General features: G+C 51.8%; 6 protein-coding genes across 6 annotated transcripts; 4 read left to right on the top strand and 2 right to left on the bottom strand.

Moving 5' to 3' along the window:
- Window positions 1-1,084: 1,084 nt before the first annotated feature.
- Window positions 1,085-5,360, bottom strand: N7511_002000 (uncharacterized protein; the record flags this gene model as incomplete). The annotated part of the gene is made up of 3 exons (XM_057124425.1): window positions 1,085-2,300; window positions 2,361-3,966; window positions 4,031-5,360. The coding sequence occupies 3 exons, from the start codon at window positions 5,358-5,360 to the stop codon at window positions 1,085-1,087; spliced, it is 4,152 nt and encodes a 1,383-aa protein (XP_056986584.1).
- A 1,272-nt stretch (window positions 5,361-6,632) lies between these two features.
- Window positions 6,633-9,196, top strand: kexB (kexin kexB; the record flags this gene model as incomplete). Its single annotated transcript, XM_057124424.1, has 2 exons — window positions 6,633-8,395; window positions 8,446-9,196. The coding sequence occupies 2 exons, from the start codon at window positions 6,633-6,635 to the stop codon at window positions 9,194-9,196; spliced, it is 2,514 nt and encodes an 837-aa protein (XP_056986583.1).
- Window positions 9,197-9,572: 376 nt separating this feature from the next.
- Window positions 9,573-11,170, top strand: N7511_001998 (sorting nexin-4; the record flags this gene model as incomplete). The annotated part of the gene is made up of 2 exons (XM_057124423.1): window positions 9,573-9,866; window positions 9,983-11,170. 2 exons carry the CDS (start codon window positions 9,573-9,575, stop codon window positions 11,168-11,170), a joined length of 1,482 nt encoding a protein of 493 aa, XP_056986582.1.
- A 264-nt stretch (window positions 11,171-11,434) lies between these two features.
- Window positions 11,435-13,020, top strand: N7511_001997 (putative ubiquinone biosynthesis monooxgenase (Coq6); the record flags this gene model as incomplete). The annotated part of the gene is made up of 3 exons (XM_057124422.1): window positions 11,435-11,600; window positions 11,656-12,567; window positions 12,611-13,020. 3 exons carry the CDS (start codon window positions 11,435-11,437, stop codon window positions 13,018-13,020), a joined length of 1,488 nt encoding a protein of 495 aa, XP_056986581.1.
- Window positions 13,021-13,653: 633 nt separating this feature from the next.
- On the bottom strand, window positions 13,654-15,470 carry N7511_001996 (histidine--tRNA ligase; the record flags this gene model as incomplete). Its single annotated transcript, XM_057124421.1, has 2 exons — window positions 13,654-13,929; window positions 13,989-15,470. The coding sequence occupies 2 exons, from the start codon at window positions 15,468-15,470 to the stop codon at window positions 13,654-13,656; spliced, it is 1,758 nt and encodes a 585-aa protein (XP_056986580.1).
- Window positions 15,471-17,825: 2,355 nt separating this feature from the next.
- On the top strand, window positions 17,826-20,301 carry creB (uncharacterized protein; the record flags this gene model as incomplete). The annotated part of the gene is made up of 3 exons (XM_057124420.1): window positions 17,826-17,864; window positions 17,932-18,069; window positions 18,127-20,301. 3 exons carry the CDS (start codon window positions 17,826-17,828, stop codon window positions 20,299-20,301), a joined length of 2,352 nt encoding a protein of 783 aa, XP_056986579.1.
- Window positions 20,302-21,526: the final 1,225 nt, after the last annotated feature.

Here is a 21,526-nt window from a genome sequence, read left to right as displayed (position 1 = left end):
CGGGAATCGACGAAAAGTTGAGGAAAACAGCTTGGGTGGTTGGAATGCGAAGAGGGAGGGGAGGATCTAATATCTTTTTTCGGAGGGGCAGTGGAGACTTGGATTAGGTGATGAACGATTGATAACCAAGTGCAACCAGACTCTTTGGACCAGTACTGGAGAGACAAGAAGAGACAAGAAGAGGCAAGAGACCAATGGAGAGCAGAGGACGAATGGATTCTGTGGGCTTCCGAGGTATCCAGACCACGCGAACTGAGTAACAGGATATGCGATCACTGGGTGAATTCGGCTTAATCAGGACTTTGCGTCCAGACTCGCTTTCTAAGCAGAAGGGCACGTGAGTGGCCGAGACCGCTGATGTCAGCATCAGTTCACTCTGCCGAGTTGTTTCCGTTGCCGAACTTTATCCCGCGAGGTGTGTATAGTTGACTAGTAGATAGTGTATCTACGAGCGCTCGTAGATAGTGTATCTACGAGCGCTCGTAGATACCTTTTTATATTTTAGGCTATACGATTTATATCTATGTCGAGCTGGTCTCTCTGTTATGGACCAGCTCATTTTCTATATTGGCCTTATCAGGCGTGTGGACAAGTTGTTTTTGCAACTAGATGAAGCGCCTATATAGCCATTCCGATACTAGTTAATTTGCAGTAGATCAATTGAACTTGGATTGATTGATATTGAACTCAATAGCGATGATTGTAAAAGCCAAGTTTGACGGTATTGATACTGTAGTCTCTTTCCACCCCCGATGTTAGTCGCCAAAAATATGATGTAAATTACATTACTCAAAATGCGCTACAAATCGACTAACTTAGTAGCGCTGATAATATGTTGGAGGGTGGCTTTTTAGCAATTCACTTAACTTATCTCGTATTCGCTCAGTTTGACCTGATTTTACAGTAGTCGTTGTCTTCTGGCACTAGACGAAAACGCTCATGAATTCGGGGAATCATCTAACAAACATCTTCAAGAGTCATTCGAAATCTTGAAGTTATAAGAAAAAAAAAATCATAATAACAAAAGAAAATGCCTCCACAAATAGCCCATCATGGGTCAATATAGTACATCCCAATTTGAAGGTTATATCACCCCAAACCACTTTTTCTTCTTAGGACGCTGCTTCATCTCTTCTTCCTCTTCGTCTTCTTCTTCTTCTTCCTCATCATCCTCCTCCACCTCGGGCGACCGCGAAGTCGTCTGCGGCGGCGCCATCATCTGCGCAGGTAACCGCTGAGGAACCTCGTCCTCAGAATCCTCCTCTTCACTTCCTGGATAACCGTCGTACTGCTGGTGTGGGTGTGGGTACTGCGGATGACTAGTAGCAGCATTGGCACGTGTATTATTGATAAGATCATGGTCCTCGTAATCATCTTGTTCATCATCATCGCTGATATCGTCGTTGTCGTGTTCATCGCCATCGGCGCGCTTCTCGGTGTCGCGCTTGTTTCGTCTGGGTAGGAACTTGCGCCATCCCTTGACGATTTGGGTTGGTGGGGGGTCGTATTCGGTGCCGTTGTACCGGAGTGCTGGCACGAGTAGTTTGTACGGTGCTGTGATGCCTGCTGGGTCTGCTGGGCTGATTTCCAGGTTGAGTGTTATAGCTAGTCCGCCTTCGAGGTTGATGAAGGTGCCTGCGCCGTCGTCGCCTGTTTTGGCGGATTTCCTGGCGGCTTTGAGGCTGAGGTTTGTTGGCCTTCGGTGGAAGGTTCCTGGCCGTGGGGGTGGTGCGGAGGGGAAGTAGCTGTCGCCGTTTTCGACGGGTTGGGAGTGGCTGTCCACGCTGGCGCGGCGATTGAAGCCAGCTTCATCGCCACGGTTAAAGCTCATTGTTCGTGTTGGGGGTGGTCCGCGGTTTGAGAGTCGGCGGAGAAGACCTGGCTTTCCAGGCCCAGGTCCTGCTTTATCTCCTCGGCCCAGTGACAGAGTTCGCTTGAGTACACCGGGACGGGACTCGGGGGTTTCTGTCACCTCTGACTCGGGCGTATCGAGGGGAGTAGAGCCGGGCTTATACTCGCGGATTGAGCACCAGTTTCGACGGGGGAGTAGTCGCTTGTTGTTTCGAGGCTTGCCATTCACATCCTGGGTGAAGATGGGAATGATGTCCTCATTTGTGTTGGAGTCCATGTGGTGAACTGTGTTCCGCTTGTTGAGCATGTCCGCAATGAGATCAGTTTCAGGAATGTCTGCAATGGCAGAGGAGATGACATTGGGCATATAACGGTAATCCTGGTCCTTGGGAACATCCATCTTGGGATTCGAGTAGAACTGTCCAATGGCAGCAAGATGAACATCACCACTGAAGGGTATCAGGTTAGCGTAAGTTTTCCAACATGCAGGGAGGGGAGGCAAGTCTTACCTTAGAATCGTCACCCGGATGGACTTCTCTGCAGCCAAATCCTGGAGGTCCTCGACCAACCACGTTCTTTCCGACTTCAAATGTTTGCCAGCCCAGTGATCATCGAAGACCTCCACATTTCCGCCAGATCGATTGACAAGCCCACCGAGAACACCAGACTTGCCAAGAGATTTGCGACTGTTCATATAGCTCTTGAGCATTGCCACCCGAGGGTACGCAACAGGAACACTCGAAAGCACAATCAAATGCTTCGTCTCGCCCTTCATAATCTCTCTGTGGCACCGATCCCACAGAAGATCACAGGTCTCTTCACTGAGAACCTCATTGCTCCGCCGCTCAGTACGACAGTCAAGGCCAAGGAATGCAACACCCTGACCAAGAGACATGAACAGATTCCTGCTCCTCTGCTCAATATACGGACCAGGATGCGCGCCAAGAAGCCAGCTAGGCTCGTCCATCTCGGTCTCATCAGGGACACTGTGATGCTGGAAAAGCAAATAATACTTAAAAGCAATCTTGCCTAGTCCAGAAATGACAGAAGTCTGCATGAAATCATCATGATAAGATCCAAAGCCCTCAAATATTTCATGGTCATTCCAAATATTGACCATGGGAATCTGAGAGCTAGCTAAAGAAAACAGACCCTGCGAGAACCACGCCGCATACCGGTCAAGATAGAACTGTTCAATTTCAGCGCGGAACTCAGGTGTGAACGGCGCGCCGTATCGCTCAGCAGCATTCTTGATCTTAATCCATTCTTGGAAGAACGCGGACTCAGTGATGACGGAGTCATTGAAGATCTGATCTCCGCCTCCGATCATAACATGGAACGGGCGGGTCTGGTGTTCGTTGAGGATATCTCGCCATAGGGGATCAGGACCGCAGACGCGGTCTGAGTCTGCATTTGGACCGAATCCATTGCCGCTGTGGAACATTATGTTCATTGATTCCCCGGCGGGTGGGACCCAGAAGCCTAAGGCTGGGCCTTGGTTGATGCGGTAGGCGATTCGTTGTTGGCTTGCGGCTTGTTCAACTTCTAGGTTGAAGCGCCAGAATGTCACGTCTCTTGCGGTATCGGCGTATAGACGAACTCCTGGGATATCTCGGTGTAGTCCTGCTGTCTCGCCATCTAGTGGGTGCATTCGGTTTGAGGGGATGGGCTGCTTCATGCCCTCGCTTGTGTAATCGATTAGGCTGGGTGAAAGTTCGTAGATGCCGTCGTCGTTTTCGACGAATGAGAGATCGGCTTGTTCTTCGATGTGCTCGACTGGCTTGACGTAGAGAGGTCGTCCATCTCGGCCGACTTTCATGAGACCGGCGGTTGGGTCCACGTATTCGGGGGCTAATTGGACACCGTCTTCGCGGCTGATTTCCACTGGTGGAGGGGGGAGGAGATCCATCGGTTGGGAGAATAGTCGCAGTGTTGGTGGAGTGTCATAGGAGGAGCGGGAATCTTTGGTTACTATCATTATAGAGCCTCGCCAGATATGCTTGAAGATAGGACCACTGGCTCCATCTATTGGAACCTTGTGGATGCCGGTGTATCGAAGCAAAGGACCACATCGTAAGAAGAGACGCGGTTCAAAGGTCTTGTGCCCAGTTACTCCTGCTGTTCGTTAGTAAACCCACTTCATCTACTGGGGAAAGTATCAATAAAGGAATTTTCTTACCGGTCAACTTCTGAGCAGGAGTCTGGTAATTCTTAGGAAGAGCTCTGCTCTTCCGGCGATCTTTATTACCACCACCTTCCCACCACGCCTTACCACGTTCCATATCAACATGTTGGAAATCAAAGTCAGAGGCCTCAAGCCGACCGGGCTGTGCGTTCCTCCATTCGAAGATAGGCGGGGGTGTAGGTGGCGGGACATCAAATGACACAGATGCCTTCTTTGGCTTGGTCTGTGACTCAGCGCTCTCTTGAGGTGTTTCGGACGCTGTGAGAAGCTCATCTGTTCTCTCAGCTCTTAGAGTGGGTGGCATTGGCCGAGGACCTGCTTGAGACACTGAGCGGCTATGGCTCATAGTGTTTGCAGGTGCCGGGTTTGGTGCAGGTTTCGCCGCAGGTCCGCTCACTGTGACCGATCTCTTAGGCACGTTTCCCATCTTTACTGCTGCTGGGATCGCAGCTTCTGCACGAGCAAATTGGGGATCTTCAGGACGGCGAATTGCTGCATATTGCGGATTTGAGGAAACCGCTCTATTATGGCGCACTGCGGTGTTTCCGGGCTGAGGCTGTCTTTGTGGTGCCGGTGCTGCCATGGCAGCAGCTGGAGTGCGCACAGGCTCCTGCACTGGGATATCCCTGTGCTCTCCTCTCCTGCCAGGGCCAGAAACTGGTTTGGGCTCTGGCTGCGGACGTTGCGCTGGGACATCTCGAGTCACGGCGGCTGCTGAGTCGGCTTTCTCCTTTTCAGCTTTCTGTCGCGCAATGCGTTCCCGGACTTTCGCCTCAGCCTCTTGAACCCTCAATCGCTTTTCTTCTTTGCTGATTCCGGTCAAGGTCACTTCCAGCCTTTGGAGCGGTGAACGGTCTGGTGCCCAATCTGTTGAGGTTTTGGTTGAACGAGTTGTGTTTGACCTTTTCGGGGCTGGACCCAAGCCTTGAGCCGGCGGCGAGACTGGTTGCTGAATCTGGATCTCTGGCATACCAGCGCTCAGCCCTGGGTGATACTCTCCAGTCGGGAGATTCCGTGGTGTCGTGGATTCTTCAAGTTCTTCTGATGCCGAAGAAGGAACTGGTTTGCGAGTAGTATAATTCAAATTCCCCTCAGGGTAATCTTGGGCTCTGGTAGAGAATGATCTGCCTGGCCCTGGTGCACCGGGATCTTTCGTGCTCTTGTAGTGTGTGTCTGGGTCCCCTTGCTCATCGTATTCATAGTTCTCGTCGGAGGGGGTCGCCGTTCTGTTTTTGCGGCTTCCGGGGGCTCTTCGTTTCCCGTTGGCCCTGTGAGATGAATTGGAGCCATTCGCCATGTCGGGTGATTCGCGCATTGTCGCCATCTTTCGATGTCTTTGCGCCCTAGATCAAGGCAGGATGGAACGAAAGGTGCCCAGTACGAGATGCAATTGTAAACCCAACCGATGAAATCTGTTCAACTGTTGGTTGTACAGGCAGTTGCGCACGTTGGGAGTCGCGGTCTAGGGTCGAGATCGCATGGATTGAGTCTGATGCCTGACGCAAGTCACAGCCACCGCATTTCCCACGCAGGCAACAGGTTTATTTAGGCTGAAAGACGACGGTGACGGTGACGGTGAAAATGAAAGGGAAAGGGTATACTCGAAACAACCAAAAGTGTATCAGAGAAGAAAGAGATTTTAAGGTGAGGTCTATACAATAACCCGGTGGCTGGTGTCCCCAGCCTTCGTGGGGCCGAGCATTAACTTACGAGGTTAGGCTTACATTACAGTAATGTGAAGATAGATTACTAGTTGTTAGTTGTTAGTTGCTAGCTGCTCCAATTAAACTTAGTCCTGGAATAGTCGACTGTTAACTGTAAAGAAAACAAGATCACTTCACGTTACCCGCTTGGGATAAGTTAGTTGCCGTGAAATGGTCTTCAGCGTCCCTTTTCTTCACCATTTCAGATCCCGTCAAGACTCAGTTTCAGGACTCGATCAGTCATGGTTTCGATCGGGTTATGCAAGGACTGCTTATATTGATTGGGTTGGATTGGCGCCTTTGACAGTTGATTCCCAGGGCTGTCAACGTTGCCTGCAGTGGCCTGGGCCTCAGCAGTCCATAGCAAAGTAGCCTATCTTTCTCCTGTGTTCTCCTTTCCATCATCTTAGCACTCACGTTCCAGGGTGAAGAAATGTTTCTGGGTGAAACACCCGCGACTTTAACTACCGGAGACGTCGATCCCGAGACCTTAGCCCCCAACTGGAGTCTGACGTAGGGTACGTAAGCCAGCCTGGAGAAACCGTGGCCTTAATAGCTTAGCCTCAACAAAGAAGACCTGGGGATTAAATTTTGCATAGGTGTCAAAGAGAGAGAGAAACAAGAGAGTGTGGAACACGGTGAATAGGCGCTCAATAAGATCCCGTGGCCTCTGACGATCCTCCTATTCATCGAACTCTCCTCGACTCTCAATTCTCATCTCGCCACTGATTCACTCCGTCAACGGCTACTATTTGTTGGAGCATTGTGACATTTCCTAATACGAACCGCCTAATTACTTCGGTTCATCCATGGCAGCCGCTTGCTAGGGACACTGACACCTCGATCTCGATAGTCCCCTCGACCTCCGCAATACTCCCTTCATCCGGTCCACCATGCGCATTGTCGGTGGCATTGCGGCCACCCTGGGGTTGATAGGCGCAGTCGCTGGAAGCCTGCACCCACGATCCCAAGAAACCCGCGACTTCTTTGCTCTCCACCTCGATGAGACCGCGTCGCCCTCCCAGGTCGCCCGAGCTCTCGGTGCTCGCCACGAAGGCCAGATCGGCGAACTCGACGGTCATCACACATTTTCCCTACCACGAGAACAAGCTGCACAATTTGATACCGTGTTGGATGATTTACGGAGCAAGAGGAAGCTCCGGCGGCGTTCGGACAATGACGTCGGCTCCGAGGGGACGAGTGATGACCCCTTAGATGGGGTTTTGTGGTCGCACAAGCTGGCGCCGGCGAGACAGCGGCTGCAGAAGCGAATTCCGCCGGTCTCGGTGCCTTATTCTTCACAGGGAAAACGGGTGAAGAAACCGGCGAATGCGAAGATCGTGGACGTCCAGAATAATGTCATGTCAACTCTAGGCATCAAGGATCCGATCTTCCGGGAACAGTGGCATCTGATGAATACCGTGCACCCCGGTCATGACATCAATGTGACCGGAGTGTGGTTGGAGGGTATCACCGGTGCTGGAATTGCCACCGCGGTGGTCGACGACGGGCTGGATATGGATAGCAAGGATCTCAAGCCCAATTACTTCCCAGAGGGCTCATTCGATTTCAATGAAGGCACCCCGGAGCCCCGTCCAAGACTATATGACGATAAGCACGGTACTCGATGCTGCGGCGAGATTGCAGCCGCCAAAAATGACGCCTGTGGTGTTGGCGTTGCATACGATAGCAAAATTGCCGGTATCCGCATTCTATCCAAGCCCATTGACGATGTCGATGAAGCCGCGGCTATCAACTACGCTTACCAAAAGAACGATATATACTCCTGTTCATGGGGACCGCCGGATGACGGTGCCACCATGGATGCTCCTGGAATCCTGATCAAACGAGCCATGACCAACGGTGTCCAAAAGGGCAGAGACGGGAAGGGCTCTATCTTCGTTTTTGCTGCCGGTAACGGTGCCCAATTCGGTGATAACTGCAACTTCGATGGCTACACCAACAGCATTTACAGTATCACCGTTGGTGCAATTGATCATGAAGGCAACCACCCGACTTACTCCGAATCATGCTCTGCTCAACTTGTTGTCGCGTACAGCAGCGGCTCGGGTGAAGCGATTCATACCACCGACGTTGGCTCCGATAAGTGCTATGACGGACATGGTGGTACCTCAGCAGCCGGTCCACTCGCTGCGGGCAGTGTGGCTCTTGCTCTCAGCGCACGTCCCGAGCTGACTTGGCGTGATTTGCAGTACCTTATGGTGGAGACCGCAATTCCTGTGAGCGAGGACGACAACAGTTGGCAGAAACTGCCATCTGGTCGCAAGTTCAGCCACAACTGGGGATTTGGAAAGGTTGATACATACAGCTTGGTGCAGCGTGCTCGGACCTGGGACCTGGTCAAGCCACAGGCGTGGTTCAACTCACCATGGCTACGAGTCCACCATGAAATTCCTCAAGGCGACAAGGGTCTTCTCAGTCGTTACACCGTGACCAAAGAGCAGGTCAAAGCCGCCAATATGGCTCAACTTGAGCATGTCACAGTGACTATGAATGTAAATCACACTCGCCGCGGCGATATCAGTGTTGAGCTGCGCAGTCCTGCTGGCATTGTCAGCTACCTTAGTGTTGCCCGCGACCAAGATGAGCACCCGGGTGGCTATGAGGATTGGACTTTCATGTCTGTTGCTCACTGGTATGGATTTCTCCGTTCTGCATGTGGTTTGTTTGCTAACTCGTTCCTAGGGGTGAATCTGCCATAGGCGAATGGTCAGTGATTGTGAAAGACACCAATGTGAACGATTTCTCGGGCACATTCATCGATTGGCGACTCAATCTCTGGAGTGAGGCCATCGACGGAGGCAAGCAACCGCTCCACCCTCTACCAGACGAACACGACGACGATCATCCTTACGAAGATGCTCACGTTGCCACGACCATAGTCGAGGCCGCACCTACAAAGACCGAGGCACCTTCCAACGTGGATGATCACCATGACAGACCCGTGAATGCGAAGCCGCAAGAAACAGGCACAGAGTCGACTCCGGAGCCTGTCGAAGATGAAAAGGAACCAACCACTACCGGAGAACCTGCCTCTCCGACTTCCACCTCATCTTCTAATTATTTGTCCTCCTATCTACCTACTTTTGGTGCGTCAAAGCGTACTCAAATCTGGATCTACGCCTCTTTGACCATGATCATCGTCTTCTTCATTGGATTGGGTGTTTACTTCCAGCTCCAGCGAGTCAAACGTCGTCGCACCACTGCACACGATGACTATGAATTTGAAATGATTGAAGATGAGGATGAGGCTCAACCTATGACTGGATCATATGGTCGCACACAGCGTCGTGGCGGTGAGCTTTATAATGCATTTGCCGGTGAAAGTGACGAGGAAATGTTCAGTGATGATGATGAGTCGTATCGTGATCGCTTGGCCAATATCTCTGAGAAGGATGGCGAGGATGAACCTCTCCATGGCCGTGAAAAGCCCTGATCCTGTGTTGATAGTTTGCATTCGCTCGGTGTCAATAAGCTATGTTGTTTCGGGAGGATTTAGAAGGGTAATTACGATAGACGGAATATCATGCTCTTTTGTATATCTACAGCTAGATTAACAATCAAGAAGTAATGGGGACGAGAGTACTACTGTAGTATAAAATGCGCAAACAAAGCGAAGAATCTCCGATAAAGCGATGACGTCCCGCTTCGGGTCTCCGCCTTGACGATCTCCCCAACCTCTCCCCTCCACTCCACCTCTATTGGCGCCTTGATCACTTTTACGCATCTTCTGCAAATACCCCCTACTTAATATAGCTGGTGCTAAACAAGTGTCAGCGGGGCGACCACAGCCGACCAACACCATATCCACGATGGATCAACATGACGACTTTGATAATGTTTCCTGGAAGCACGATCCAGAGAGCGATGTCTCACGACCGACAACAGCTGGCACTGATGCCGAGGAGCCCCGTGAACAAGGACATGACTCCAATGGCAAGCGGAGAATGAGCTCTGCTCAAGAGGAACCCCAGGCCGGCCCGCTGGCCGATGCCGTCGACTTGGCGGGTATCGGTGACGGAGTTCTGGAGTGCCAGGTTGACACCCCGCTAAAGGAGAACGATGGAACAAAGGACGCTTATATCTCATATCTCGTTACTACACACGTATGTAGATGTACTCTCGTTGACTCCGTGGCCACTGACTCAGAGCTTGGGGGCCTACTGCTGCCTGGCATCCGAGCCCTGAGCATCCGGGACATGCAATAACTAACACCTCATAGACGGATTTCAAATCCTTCCAAAGACCCGAATTTACTGTTCGCCGGCGATTCACCGACTTCTACTTCCTATACAAGACTCTCTATCGCGAATACCCAGCATGCGCGGTTCCGCCCCTCCCGGACAAGCACAAGATGGAGTACGTGCGCGGAGACCGATTCGGACCTGAATTCACTTCGCGACGAGCTTGGTCGCTGCATCGCTTTTTGAAGCGCCTCACGCTCCATCCCGTGCTGCGACGGGCACCGCTTCTCACTATCTTCTTGGAATCGGCTGATTGGAACGCTCACATGCGTCTCCATGGGACACGAGTCACGACGAATGCCGGATCGGATGGTGCTGCCACGGGGATCTTTGATAACTTCACCGATACTTTTGTCAACGCTTTCTCCAAAGTGCACAAGCCGGATCGGCGATTTATTGAGGTGCGCGAGAAGGCTGACAAGCTAGACGAAGATCTGTCGCATGTGGAGAAGACGGTTGCGCGTGTAGCACGCCGGGAATCGGATCTGGAGACGGACTATTCCGAGCTAGCCATGCAGTTCCGCAAGCTTGTGCCATTAGAGCCAGCTGTTGAGGCGCCGCTACAGATGTTTGCGGCTTCGGTGGAAGAGACTGCGTTCGGAGTGCGCGGGCTGAAGGAACACACTGACCAGAACTATCTTGGTTCGTTGCGTGACACAGAAGCATACATCTTGTCACTCAAGTCGCTGCTCAAGACTCGCGAGCAGAAGCAGCTCGACTTCGAGGCTTTGGTCGAATATCGTAATAAAGCTGTCACTGAGCGTGACTCGCTGGCTTCGAACCCAGCTGCCTACTATGCTTCCAACCCGCTCACCTCCTCTCCTGCCTCCTTCATTCGCTCCAAAATGGAGGACATGCGTGGTGTCGACCATGAACAGTCTCGCCGAGAACGTGTTCGGAAACTGGAACTTCGCATTGACGAGTTGACCCGCGAGGTTGAGTCTGCCAAGACCACATCTGAGATGTTTGACGAAGAGGTCGTCCGTGAAGTGGCTGACTTTGAACGCATCAAGGCGGTCGAGTTCCGCGATAGCCTCGGTTCATTTGCCGATTCGCATATTGAGTTCTATCAGAATGTGCTCTCTACATGGGAGAGATTTGTAGCCGAAATGGAAGATACAGAGACCAACCGAGAGGAAGATTCGGCTGCTCTTGGGGCTGTTTAAGCAGCTTTCGTGAAATAATCCACGCTATTCTCGGAACTGGGCTTGGTATAGCAGTTGGTTTCATTATTTGCTGGCTGGTTTTCATTTTTCATACCCGCAATACCATCATATCTTTTTATTTGGTTCATAATGATCATATACACTTACCTGTTCGAATATGAGTAACTAGTAGATCCATAACAAAGTAAATGTTGCTGTTTGTCTTGTTTGCACCGCGCATGTCTATCTTCGATCATCCGATTGAACCTCCAAGAATTATACACAATGCGTCCAATCTCCAAAGCCGCTCTCCGGCCATACGTCTGCCCATCCTGCCGGCATGTTGGTGCCGGTCAGCGCAGATTCAGCTCTAAGCCATCTGCCCCCGAGCTCTATGATGTCGTTTGTGTTGGCGGCGGACCTGCCGGTTTAGGTTTACTGGCAGCACTCCGTATGTAGCTCGCAATGCATGCAAAGAACCAATTGGCTGACAATATACATATCAGGAGCGAACCCTGTCACATCAAAGCTCAAAGTTGCTCTCGTCGAGACCCAGGACCTTCGCAAGGCCCAGTCGTGGAACCTCGAACCAACTCAGTTCTCAAACCGAGTCAGCAGCCTGACTCCCTCATCTGTGTCCTTCCTGCGCAGCATTGGCGCCTACGACCACCTCGATGTCACCCGCGTTCAAGACTACCAGGACATGCAGGTGTGGGACGGCCAAACCGGATCCCGAATATCGTTTGACTGGTCCATGGAGACCTCCCCATTCGAAGATATGCGCACGGTAGCAACAATGACTGAGAACGCGAACCTAGTGCGCGCCCTCCTCCGCCGCATCACCGAGTCCGGAGACGAGAATCTCTCCCTCTTCTCCAACTCGACCGTCGCCTCCATCGACAATGGTTCCGATCTCCAACCCGAAGGCCCGGACCTCTCAGCCTGGCCCGTCCTCTCCGTCAAGCCAACAGACCCGGCCTCCACAACACCCCCAAAGCAAATCGCAGCCCGTCTCCTCGTCGGCGCAGACGGGATCAACAGCCCCGTCCGCTCGTTCGCAGACATTCCCACCCACGGCTGGGATTACGGCCGCCATGGCATCGTCGCAACCCTCGCCCTAGACAGCCCAGCAACCCCACCTTTCCCAGCCTCAACGCGAACAGCCTACCAACGCTTCCTCCCAGCCCTAGGCGGCCCAATTGCCCTCCTCCCACTACCAAACAACCACGCAACCCTCGTCTGGTCCACAACCCCAGAGCACGCAGCCTACCTCAAGTCCCTCCCAACCAAGTCCTTCCTGGCAATGGTCAACGCAGCCTTCCGTCTGGACATGACAGACCTAACTTACATGATGGGCATGGACACCCCATCCTCCACCACCGCCTCGGACTCGTCCCACGAAGACGAGCTCACCTGGCGTATCAAGCACACCCCCATCCCAGCACACATCCCCCCCACCAGCAACAGCCCTCCAAGAAGGCACAGTCGCCTCCTTTCCCCTGCGCTTCCGCCATGCGGCGCAGTATATCTCGCCGCGCGTCGCACTCGTCGGCGATGCAGCACACGTCATCCACCCGCTCGCAGGCCAAGGATTGAACCTGGGCTTGGCGGATGTGGCGTCTCTCGCGCGCACCATCCAGTATGCTGTCTCGCATGGCATGGATGTGGGCGACTTGCTCACGCTGGAACGTTATTCGTCGGAGAGATACCTGCCCAATGCTAAGATTGGTGGGGCTTGTGATCTCTTGCATAAGATGTATACTGTTCCGGGGTCTGGGCCTGTTGCTTGGGCTAGGAGTTTGGGCTTGGAGACTATCCAACGATTGCCTTTCGTGAAGGGCTTCCTCATGAAGAACGCTGAGGGGTATTAGGTGGGTGTTGCTATGTGCGTCAGGTGGGCAGTGAAGGGAAGTGTATATGTATCTATTCTTTTATTTTGTTTCGTGTATTTCTAGTCTTGAATGGCTTTGAGCCTTTTCCTCTACCTTTACCTCTCCACTCGCTCGGCGGGTTTGGATCACTACAGCACAGCAATGCTCATGGATCCTTTCATGTCCCAGCTTTAGCATCATTTTATTGATTTGTTCAATATACTCGGAAATGAACAGAAAGAATATAGATAAAGATAGGCATAGTGGGAGCATGGAAGATACATGGCATGATATTCATTACGAGCATCTCGTATAGTTGTATAATCCTTCATAGGACTGCAAGCAAATCTATGGGACCTACAGAAGGGAAGCCATTCTACTTAGAATGCACCGAGATCAAAATGCAATAGATGGGTATTGTATAAGCGACTCCAACTCACAGCAAAAAGCCGAAAGCCAAAGTCGAATCTTTTTCTCAAAACAGAACAAGACAAGAAATCCTTTTTGTAGGCCATCGAGTATTCCACTCGAAAATGCAAGATCTATTTATTTTGGAAAACAGAAAAAAACCCTCTGAAAAACACGCTCACAGATAAGGAAATAGACAAAATATATAAACCCAAACACATCTTTTTAGACGGAAGCACCCTGCAGCTGCTGGGCCAGAGAGGTAATAGAGCCGTCGGACTTCTTAGCAAGGCGGGTCTTCAGCTCTGAGACCAGAGAGTCAATCGTAACTTCGACACCCTCCTTCTCGGCGTGGCCCTCGGGCAGACCCATCTCCTTGATGCGGCACTTGCCCGCGGCGAGCTCTTCCTCGCCGAGAATGATGGCGAAGGGGATGGCACCTTGCTCAGCGGCCTTGAACTGCTGAGGAAGCTTGGGCTTCAGCTTGTAGTTGAATTCGGCCTGGAAGATGATGTTAGTAGGTGTTTCATGTGCGAATACAGTGGCGGTGGAAGTCATACCCGGATACCAGCGCTCCACAGCTTCTGGCAAATTTCCATTCGCTCCTTGAGCATGCCGGTGAAGCCCTTTCCACCGAAAGCCATGACATAGGCATCGACCTCACTGCTGCGGAGGGCATCGTTATTCTGCTCGCGCTCGATACGGGCCTTGGTGATGGAGAAGATACGGTCGACACCGAAGGAGATACCGACGCAGGGAATCTGAGCCTTGGGGAGGAACATGCCAACAAGGTTATCGTAGCGACCACCAGCAGCGACACTACCAACACCGAGAGTGGGGTCGTTGGAGCGGTCGTCATCCTCGGAGTTCTTGGGCTTCTTGCTGGACTTCTTTGCGTTCTGGGCCTCGGGGGCATCGGCCTGCACACCAGCAGAGCCCTCGGTGACAACCTCGTAGATGACACCGGTGTAATAGTCCAGACCACGGGCCAGGGACATGTCGAAGGAGACCTTGTCCAGGACGCCAAACGCCTCCAGGTAGTCCATCATCAGGGCCATGTCCTCGAGACCAGCCTTGGCAGTGGCATTGGCGTTGAGAGTCTCGTCCTTGAGCAGGGTGTCGAGGAGCTCGCGCGAGCCCTTGTTCATAACGTACTTCTCGATCCGGTCCGCAACCTCACCATCAAGACCCTTGTCATTCACCATCTCCTTGCGCACATCGGCCCATGGCATCTTGTCCAGCTTGTCGACGGCACTGGAGATGGGGCGAATCTTGTCCTCCGGCACACCACAGACGGCAAAGACACCATCCAGGATCTTGCGGTGGTTGAGCTTGATAGTGTAGCGGCCAGTCCAACCCAGCTCCTCAAAGACCTCGCTGACAATGCGCAAGATCTCGGCGTCGGGCACCATCGGGTCGAAGGTACCGGCGATATCGAAGTCACACTGGTAGAACTCGCGCATGCGGCCCTTGCTGACGGCGGGCTGGTCACGACGGTAAACCTTGGCGATGTGATAACGCTTGATGTTGCGGACATCGCTGTTCATAGCGAGCCAGCGCGCAAAGGGGACTGTCAGGTCGTAACGCAGCGAGCAGATCTCGCCGCCCTGGTCCTGCAGGTCGTAGATGAGCTTGGAGTCCTCGCCATACTTGCCAGCTAGGATTTCGCGCAACTCAAAGACTGGGGTGTCGAGGGCAGTACCACCGTGGCGCTTGAAGACATTCGAGATGGTGGTGAAGATGCGGTCCCGGAGGAGGGCGTCAGACCCGGACCAGTCCTTGGTGCCCTTGGGGGTCTTGAGTGTGAAAGTAGGTCCTTTGTCCTTGCCCATTGTGTTTATCGAATCGGAGTGTAGGGAGGAAAAGTGAGTGCGGCGGGGATAGATTTCGTGGTGGGGGATGGTGGGGGCACGGCAATTATTTTTATTCGAGGTGACCAGAGGTCTGAAGGGATGACTCAGATAACAACAACGGCGAATTTGGCCAATGGATCTGGCAATTGCTCGTTGTGTAGAGCTTGACGAAGCAGAAACGAACGTCATAAAACAAGAAGGCCCTCGGCGCAAGAAATTCTCGAAAACTGTCACGAGGTGTGTCGTTCTGTCCTGAGCCCGGAATTTCCAGGCGTTTAGGGTTTATCCGGTAGTCCGAAGTTTATCCGAAGTATCAGACTGGGCTCTCGATGTTATTCGGACTATTCTAGGACTCTATGGCACCCAATGCAGTGGCATGGATATGACAAGTCAAGCCACAGACATGAGCAATAGATATAAGCATAAGTGACTACCTTTAGGAGCCCGAAAATACTGTTGGTGTACAGTGTGAATCAAAGACTCCCCCTTCACCAGATCACGACGACCACCAGATCAACACATGTCATGGCATTCAGTCTATATTCTTGCAAACGATCAGAAATCTATATAATTATCCGCCGCCGGGAACGTTCATCCCTTCTCCGCCCAGGGTGGAATTCTTGGCGCAATTCTAGGTGCCTGAGATCCAAACCTATCTTTAGGACCAGGACGATGACTTTCAGGAATATCAGTACTGTAACACTCCCTATGGATTACAAAAATGTCTATTATGGAGTTGAGCCTCAAGTTTTCGGAGGCGCTGCGTGATTGCTGCGTGATTTCAGCACCAGAAGTCTGATGAAACGGTACTGCACTCCACATAGATATAGCCACCCGCTGAGAAGTAACGTCAGTTACAGTAATGTCCTTCCCGAGAACACATCAAGTGCTCGAACTTCTCTACAATATGATCCATTCAATTTGGAATGAGCGGAACAAGCCCGTGTCCCTTTCCGAGAGCTGAACGTCATACATTGCGCATTGACGCGCAACCCACCTTTGCATACCACATATTTCGAGACAAATGTGAGCCCAATGCCCCTGTTCATGAGCCTTGAAGAGGTCAGCCTCCAAGGAGGCGACTGATATGATGACCCCGATGCGATTGTAATAACGATAACCAGGGGAGCGATACGGTGAGACTTGTGGATATTCATGTGTTAAGGTTGCCTTTCAAAAGAGCCAGGGAGTGCATCTCCACTGTGTTGCCGAGTAGAATGGGGACTCAAGGTAGCTGCTATATTGAACCTTATATCTCTATGGAGCCGTGACCGCCTGGCCATAGTAGACTTGCCTCAATAGCCGACCATAGGGGGAAGAATTGAGATTCACGTTGGAAGCAGTCATTTGGAGGGCAACCTGTGATTATCGCATATTCCAGTCCCTGCGAACCGTCCATACTGTAAGTTATGGTAGAGCAGAACATGATTCAAGCGTGTAAATGGCTCACTTGTCGACCCATCTCCACTAGTCAGAAACAGGTAGGTCGCTTTGAAATGCCGGTAAACTTAACGGTGAACTTAACATGCGCCTTTTTTTGCTTCCCCCCATGTCTCGCCACCCCCACCATGTGTTGGTGTACTGTTCACACTGTCTCTCTAATTGGGGCGGTTAGCTTATGAATGCCATGCGCGGAGGCACCGGCTAAAGCGCCCCCAACCAATGGGGGAACGAGTTCCATATTAACATCTGTGCTTAATATCCTGATCTATACAGTTACAGGATGTACATAGGATTGGAAGCGGTACATGGCGCATGTCCACGGGTATGCCATGGAATCCCTTGCTTCATACTTGATCTGTACTCCATACTCCCCATAACTCGACGTAAGGAACATTCGAAGGGGGGGCAGATTACCCCACAAGTTAGACGATCATTGGCCGTTAAGGTACGCCATGCGAGGGACACATGGCCCGTGAGGGAAACCGACCAATCGTAGTTCCTCGGGGGGCGTTTTATGGCCCAGCCCCAGCCTCCGGAGAGGAGAGCCTTGGGGGAGACTCCCTCCGCTTGGGGGGGAATGGACTGGCCAATGGGTGTCTCTAAGGGGGGGGGGCCTTACCCAGTTGGGAACTCCGGTACGCCCGGCACACACAATGAAGCTGAATTCAAGAGATACAGATGGGTAGAAATGAGTAGAGATGAGACAAGAAATGTAGATGTAAGAAGTGAAGTTAAGAAAGAAAGAAAAGAAAGTAGAAAATCGGCGATTGGACGAGTACCTGCCTTAGGTCTCCACGTGGAAGATGACTGTTATCTGCCCTTGACTCGTATTCCACTCTTCTGACCTTTCGACTGTCTGCCTTCGACCTGCTACCCTCTGCTGTCTGCTATCTTCTGCCTTCTACTCTCTCACTTCGCTCTTTCACCATTCACAGTCCACAGTCCACAGTCCACAGTCCACCACCTCTTCCCCTCTCGCCCTCTCTCCCTCGGTCTCTCCGCTCTCCGCCCGGACCCCAGAAACCTTAGTGCCTACCCCGGACCTCTGCCTTTCTCCTCTTTGCCTCCAATGCAGAGTGTGACCGACAAGCCTCAGCCATCATGAAGGGGCTCTTTTCCAAGGGCTCCAAGAGCAATGGGGTGAGTAGTAACACTGCATTCTCTCGTGAGATCATTCCGATTAGGACTGTGACTGACGCTCGCGCAGGCTGCCACCGCCCCCTCGACCACTGCGGTGCCCGTCAAGAAAGAGCTGATTCCCCAGATCTCCCCGTTGGAGAAGCGGTTGCAAGATATGGGTTCGATCCGCGACGATGGCAGTGACAAGTTCTTTGGCATGGAAAACGTGAGTCTAGCTCGGAACAGCCGCGCAACTCGACCGACTGACACTCACACGCTGTAGTACGGAAACACATGTTACTGCAATTCGATTTTACAATGTCTTTACTACTCCGTTCCCTTTCGCGAAGCCGTGATTAACTACCCGCAACGAACGCCACTGGACAGCCTCGAAGCCGCACTCGCCACCAACCTCCGATACCAGAACCCTAACGCACACCTGGAAGCGGAGGCACTTGCTGCCAAGCAGAAGGCTTCGTCGCCACCATCAGCACGTCAGGCTGGTGTTCCTCCGAACCAACCTCAGAAGCCCGAAGACAAGGACTCGCCGGAATATAAGAAGAAGGTCGCCCTCCAGACCCTTCCGATCCTGGAGACAAAGAATAATGCGACCAGCTATGGAATGTCCGAGTCGCTCTTCACCTCGCTCAAGGACATCTTCGAGTCGGTGGTGGGCAGTCAGTCGCGAATCGGAGTGATACGGCCTCAGCAGTTCCTGGATGTACTGCGGCGGGAACACGAAATGTTCCGGACTGCCATGCATCAAGATGCGCATGAGTTCTTGAACTTGCTACTCAATGAAGTGGTGGCCAATGTCGAAACTGAAGCAACCAAGCAGGCTTTCTCTGAGAAGGCTTTGCCACCTACAGAAAGTGCCGACTCGCTGGGAATGTTAACATCCAGCACCGGATCTAAATCACCAAATACAACGCGATGGGTTCACGAGCTGTTTGAGGGAACTTTGACATCTGAAACCAAGTGTCTTACATGTGAAAAGGTCTCACAACGAGACGAGGTATTTTTGGATTTGTCTGTGGATCTGGAGCAGCATTCATCTGTCACATCGTGTCTTCGGAAATTCTCCGCAGAAGAGATGCTGTGCGAGCGAAACAAATTTCACTGCGACAACTGCGGTGGACTTCAAGAAGCTGAGAAGCGTATGAAGATTAAGCGCCTGCCTCGTGTGCTGGCTTTGCATTTGAAGCGGTTTAAGTACACGGAGGACCTGCAGCGATTGCAAAAGTTGTTCCATCGTGTTGTCTATCCCTACCATCTTCGTTTGTTCAACACTACAGATGATGCCGAAGACCCAGACCGATTGTATGAATTGTATGCAGTTGTCGTTCACATCGGCGGTGGACCATATCACGGCCATTATGTCGCTATCATCAAAACAGAGGACCGTGGCTGGTTGCTGTTCGATGATGAGCTGGTTGAGCCAGTTGACAAGAGCTACGTCCGCAACTTCTTCGGCGATCGCCCGGGACTGGCATGTGCCTATGTTCTGTTTTACCAAGAGACCACCATCGAAGCTGTTATGCGTGAGCAGGCTGAGGAGGATCTGGCCTCCGCTACTGGCGCCGCTGAGACTGGTGAAGCGAAACAGAATGGCTCGTCCATGTCACCACCTCTGGCGCACGTTCAAAGCGCCAGCCAAGTACCTTCTCATGACACGCCTCTCTCGCCTATCAACCGAATCCCAACGGCTCCTCAGTTGTCCACCCACAACGAAGCCCCAGAGCATGAAACCCCTCCACCCCTACCAGTTCAATCACCAGCTCAACCACCTCTTCCTTCGATCCCCGATGAACCTATCCCTTCGTTAAGCCCGAAGAAGAGTGACTTCCAGCTTCGGCGGGAAAAGGCGAAAGAAGAAAAGGAACGTGAGAAGGAACGCCGTGCTGCGGAGAAGGAAAAGGACAAGAATGAGAAGCTTCGCCAAAAGGAACAGGACCAGCATAACCGAGAAATGCACAAACGCGAGGCCGAGGAGCTGGAAAAAGCCCTCAAGGCTAGCAAGCTCGAGATCAACGAACTCGGCGCTGAAAATGGATCGCCTAGGAAGTCAGGCTTCGGTTTCCTCCGACGAGGCAGTCGCAGCATCAGCCAACGCCTGAACAAGGAGAAGGAGCCTCGTGTCTCGACGTCAGATATCTCAGTTACAGCACCTGTTCCAGATTCAGTCCCAGAAGCCCCAGAGGTACCCCGGAAAGAGGTCCCTCGCAAGGACGTGCCCGTACCACGCAAGTCGGAATCACTTCAGTCACCGATATCTCCAATGTCCCCCATGTCCTCAATGTCCTCAGTGTCTCCCAAAGACATCCCGCTATCCAACAAGCAACCACTCCGGGGGCCAGATCCCCTAACCAAAGACCACAACGTCAGCCACGAGAAGACCGGTTCTACCCACCGGTGGAGGTCCTTCAGTTTCAAAAAGAACGTCAACGGCGTCTCTTAAGCGCCGAGCAGTCTTTTGCTTTGCGTCCACTACCTTACGGAGATACCCCCTGCACATACGATTGCAACATTTTGCTCCTGCACATACTTACTCGGATGTACCATCACGTTCTCACGATCTGATCTGCGCCCTTTTTTTTCCCATTCTCCTGTGGATGTCCTGTTTTCGACTGGACAATCCACAGATGTCTTTCTAGACTCTTGGATCATTTGTTTCTCATGCTTTCGGATCAATTTCCGAAATCTTTTCCCCATACCTTTTATTCTTTTCGTCGCTGCCACTCCATTTGTATCATGTACAGCGGGAATGACACGTCTGCCATCACAAATTCGGCAGTCCAGCGGAAAGAGGCGTTAAGGATTCCATTCTACTTGCTATTCCCGCTATCTCCATTTTCAATTTTCTACTTCTGCTATTGCTTTACTGCCAAGCGTGGGAATCTGTCGGTCTGGGCGTTTCATTCCAAATCTGTTCCATTTCATCCACTTCATTTCTAGCTCGATCTGTCGCGTGTTTTATCTCATCTCTCTGAAGTTATGAGCGAATCGTCTTTTCAGACTCTCTTTCCTGTTTCTTTGCATGTGCATTTTCTGTGTCCAGCCGAGTATTTCTCTTGGCTTTGCTCTGCCGCTAAACTCACTCCGCCGCCTCGCTGTCGTACATATCTTGTTTTTGACTCGGTGTTTTATGTCTCGTCGTTTCTATCATGTTACGCGCGATAGACTTCGCTGTTTCTAATTGCGATGCATGGAGGCAGCTTGTGAAAGGATTTGGGTCCTGGGTTCTGGCTGCAGTATGGATGTAATCTGAGGTACATGTACTCTTAGTCCTAGTCTCATATGCTTTCTCTCATCTGTGTCTGAGGTATACCCAAGAACACGCAGAGTATGCCGTAGAGATGAAATCCATCTTTTCAACCAATTTCTGTTGGCTACTGTCCCATCCTCCACGCTCAAACCCAAACCAACTCTCATATTCAGCCTCATTTTCAGCTTCATATGCAACCCAACACTCGCAGGCCAAACATCACATCCTATGATCCCATTTACCCATCGTAGCATACACCTCTCCCCTAAGACCAGCAACGGGTATCCAAATATTTCATTTTGATAGCAGTGTAATACATGTATAAATCGTGAAATAGCGCGCACCTCTCCGAGAAGCAGACACGCCCCCATCCATCGCATCCAATCCATGACATCGAAATCAACCAGAGCCGTTAAAA

Source organism: Penicillium nucicola, assembly GCF_028828085.1.
Source record: "Penicillium nucicola strain IBT 29836 chromosome Unknown utg000002l, whole genome shotgun sequence".
In the NCBI taxonomy this organism is placed as follows: domain Eukaryota; kingdom Fungi; phylum Ascomycota; class Eurotiomycetes; order Eurotiales; family Aspergillaceae; genus Penicillium; species Penicillium nucicola.
Note: the sequence above shows the minus strand (reverse complement) of the source record. Positions and strands in the feature narration are given on the sequence as shown.